The sequence below is a fragment of the Mya arenaria genome, chromosome 10, assembly GCF_026914265.1.
Source record: "Mya arenaria isolate MELC-2E11 chromosome 10, ASM2691426v1".
Classification (NCBI taxonomy): domain Eukaryota; kingdom Metazoa; phylum Mollusca; class Bivalvia; order Myida; family Myidae; genus Mya; species Mya arenaria.
The window spans coordinates 53,656,385-53,659,922 of record NC_069131.1 but is presented as its reverse complement, the minus strand read 5'-3'; the positions used below and the strand labels follow the sequence as shown (position 1 = coordinate 53,659,922).

The window sequence follows — 3,538 nt, the reverse complement described above, 5'->3', positions numbered from 1 at the left end:
TCAAATTGAATTCAAATGACTTTTATAATAGGTAAAATAAGCCACTTTCACATCAAATAATGCATCAATCTGTCACATCAATGACAGATAGGTAATGTCCTCTAACAGACAAAGATAGATTTTTGTGTGTTTTAAAGTGAATTTTCATCAAGAATATTACTCTAAATAATGAAGATCAAATGTAAAGGTCAACGTCAGAAGGACATGAAACTGATGAAAGTGGAACGCTGCATTCAATATATGCATCCTCACACTAAGTTTGATAATCCTAGGTGATAACTAGATCCTCGTTCGATTTAGTGAAGATTCCATCCTGTTCTGTGACTAAGCTTGATTCCACACCACCCAGGTCAAGAGCTAGCAAGTTTGGTAATTCTTGGTGATGGAATGATATAACAGGCAACACTATGAATGCTCCAGTGTATGAAAAGTAAACATCTCTAAACTATAAACTATGAACATGATTTTTCACTCATAAAAGGTGACCACAGACTGTCATGCTCCAGTGTATGAAAAGTAAACATCTCTAAACTATAAACTTTGAACATGATTTTTCACTCATTAAAGGTGACCACAGACTGTCATGCTCTAGTGTATGAAAAGTAAACATCTCTAAACTATAAACTTTGAACATGATTTTTCACTCATTAAAGGTGACCACAGACTGTCATGCTCCAGTGTATGAAAAGTAAACATCTCTAAACTATAAACTTTGAACATGATTTTTCACTCATTAAAGGTGACCACAGACTGTCCTTTGGCTATGAAATTCAGTGTTTTGGTAGTTTGGCTGTAATGTCTTCCAACTGACACTGAAAGGCTGCAACTAGCACTTCGTTTGATACATTGAAGATTCCATCCTGTTCTGTGAGTAACTGGGATTCCACATCACCCAGGTCAAGTCCTAGAATGGTGGCCGTCATCTCGGTGTTTGGCATGTCAGTAACCTATATAAATAAAGTAGGGAATAACTCCGTTATTAAGCATAAAGGGGTTATGGTTCTTGTACACTGCACTTCCTTTCATTGAGCTCTACCATTGTATGCAGTATATGAAATTCCATCCGGTAGTTTTCAAGTTATGCACTGGACAAGAAAAAGTAACAAAGGGAAATAACTCTGTCATTAAGCAAACATGGGTTATGGTATTTGTAAACTGTACTTCCTCTAATTGAGCTCTACCATTGTTTAAAACTTTATCAAATATAATCTAGTAGTTGTCATAGTATGCTCTGGACAAAGTTTACACTATTAAACTATGGAACAAGGGGAGATAACTCTGCAACAAATTGACCAAGCGTTATAACCCTTGCAAAGTGCACAACTTCACATTGCTATCTATCTAAGTTGCAAGTTTCAATCAAATTCCTTCAATTCCTTTAATTCTTTCAAGTAGTTTTTAAGTTAGAGTATGGGACAAATACACTATCGCAATAGTTTGCATGCGTAATTGCCAGGGGTAGTATAAACATTTCATAAATGAAACGCTTGATGTTGATGGGACATCTTTACCTTAACATGGCCGCTAAAAAAATGAGCGGCTTCCTGAGATGCAATATCATGTTAAATATGAAGTTTGTCAAATGGATGAAAAGTTAATGGCAATTTTACATATTGAATGTGACCTTGACAAGTGGCCCCTCAAAATGTGTCGGTCATTGAGATGCACCTTCATGCTAAAATTCAAGTCTGTGCATTGCAAATAGTTTAGGTAGATCAGAGGATTTGGAAAGGAACTTTTGCTCGAGTACATGTATGTTTGTATGTTCCAAGATATAGCATTTACCTCTATCTTTGTAAATTGTGTTGACGACAGGGATTCCTCATTGTTATATCTCTTGCTGTTGACAACAATATTGGTGATGGCAACAACATCCCCCAACACCACAGGCTCTGCTGCAATGTTGCGCCACAGGCTGACTTTCACCTTCCCAGTACGGTCCTCCACCGTAATGGTCCGCACATTCACCTCTTTGTCATTCACCATTACTGTAGTGGCAACGCTGTCCTGCAAGGAGAAATAACATCGACATCTTTGATGTGGCATAAAGAAGTTTTTGATTGCTTATTTTCAATCATCTTTTATGTATGCCAACATTTGTCTGCCTGTAAAGGGGCATTAAATTTGCACACAAAAAAACGTTAGTTATTACCCTGTCAAATTGTAACCCTTGCGATGGTAAATAAAAGTGTGTAGTTGAAACACCAATGCGCCCAAAGGGTCTTGTCACAAATAAATTTGACATTTGACCTTGAAGGATGATCTTGACTGTGTTACGTTACAAATGAATATCTGCAACTTAATGAGATACACATGCATGTCAAGTATCAATTCTGTATCAGCAATAGTTCAAAAGTTGACCTTTGACATTGAAGGATGACCTTGACCTTCAAATGTTACCACTGAAAATTGGTGGCTCCATCAGGTACACCTACATGCCAAATATGAAGTCACTAGCTGTATTAGTAGAATATATGACAATTAAGCTTTGTGACATTGAACTTTGACCTGCAACACATAATCTTGGATGTGGTTAACATTTCTGTAAAATTTAAAATATACACTTTGAGAAAACACTTAGAATACACTTTGTGCTCAATACAGTCCAAAGGACTTAGAATCAAAGAAACTCGACCAATAAAAATGAAAAAGTTAAAATCAAACTATTGATCAAACACCCACTTAACAATTAAAATCTCGTTTCCAATATTCAAACACGTGTGATGTAAACACTTGATGAAAAAAGTCACAAGTGCTTCTCAAATACTTGCTTTACAATATTTTAACAACGTATCCAATATTCCAAACACCTCAAACTATTGATTATCAAACTCTTGATGTAAACAAAATGTTAATTGATTTTTAACCAGTCTTTAATATGTCAATTCAATACATGTCTGTGAGTGTGAACATCAATAAAAAAATCCCAAATGTACGTGTTTGATAATGGTGGTGGGGGCGAATAGCGCAGTAAAATGATAACCTAAATTTAGCATGCGCACTCGAGTAACGTTAAGTAGAAATGCACGGAATACAACATACATATATAACCCGAGATAAACATAAGACTTGGTTACGAAATTATTCCATGCATGCTAAAATGAACGAAGACGGATCGTTTTTCCGAAGTCGAATTCAGGCGTCCCCTTGACACTACGTAATTTGTGCAAAAATGGTTTGTTTAAAAATGCACAGAGAACATCAAACATAAATAACCTACGATAAAAAGAAAACTCAAGAGAATGACAATATATTCAAGTGCATGCAAACGGAACTGCTGATTGTCGATTCGTTGTTGTTGAACGAGGGCCGAGATTTTACAAAATGGCAGGCTCCGGTGTTGTTGAACGATGCCCAGAGTTTTTGAAAAATGACTGACTTCGGACGCTTTGTAAATTGTGCAGATATGTCACAAGACAAAAATAACAATGCACTGCTATGATTGTAAAATACTCAACACATACAATAAGAAAATGAAGGAAAAACAATTTGTTATAGTTGGCTACTTACCAGATATAGTTTGTGGTTTGTAGAAGAG

The 3,538-nt window shown here is 36.0% G+C and overlaps 1 protein-coding gene across 1 annotated transcript; it reads right to left on the bottom strand.

The window, feature by feature from the left end:
* Positions 1-770: 770 nt before the first annotated feature.
* On the bottom strand, positions 771-3,538 carry LOC128204816 (uncharacterized). Its single transcript, XM_052906226.1, has 3 exons — positions 3,511-3,538; positions 1,786-2,007; positions 771-947 (listed from the first exon to the last, which is right to left on the bottom strand). The coding sequence occupies exons 2-3, from the start codon at positions 1,984-1,986 to the stop codon at positions 771-773; spliced, it is 378 nt and encodes a 125-aa protein (XP_052762186.1). The 5' UTR covers positions 1,987-2,007; positions 3,511-3,538.

Excerpts from the sequence above, each read along its gene's own strand:
- LOC128204816 (XM_052906226.1), bottom strand. The coding sequence starts at position 1,986 with ATGGTGAATGACAAAGAGGTGAATGTGCGGACCATTACGGTGGAGGAC. Across the intron at positions 948-1,785 it reads CACAATTTACAAAGATAGAG|GTTACTGACATGCCAAACAC; the intron begins GTAAATGCTATA and ends TTATTTATATAG.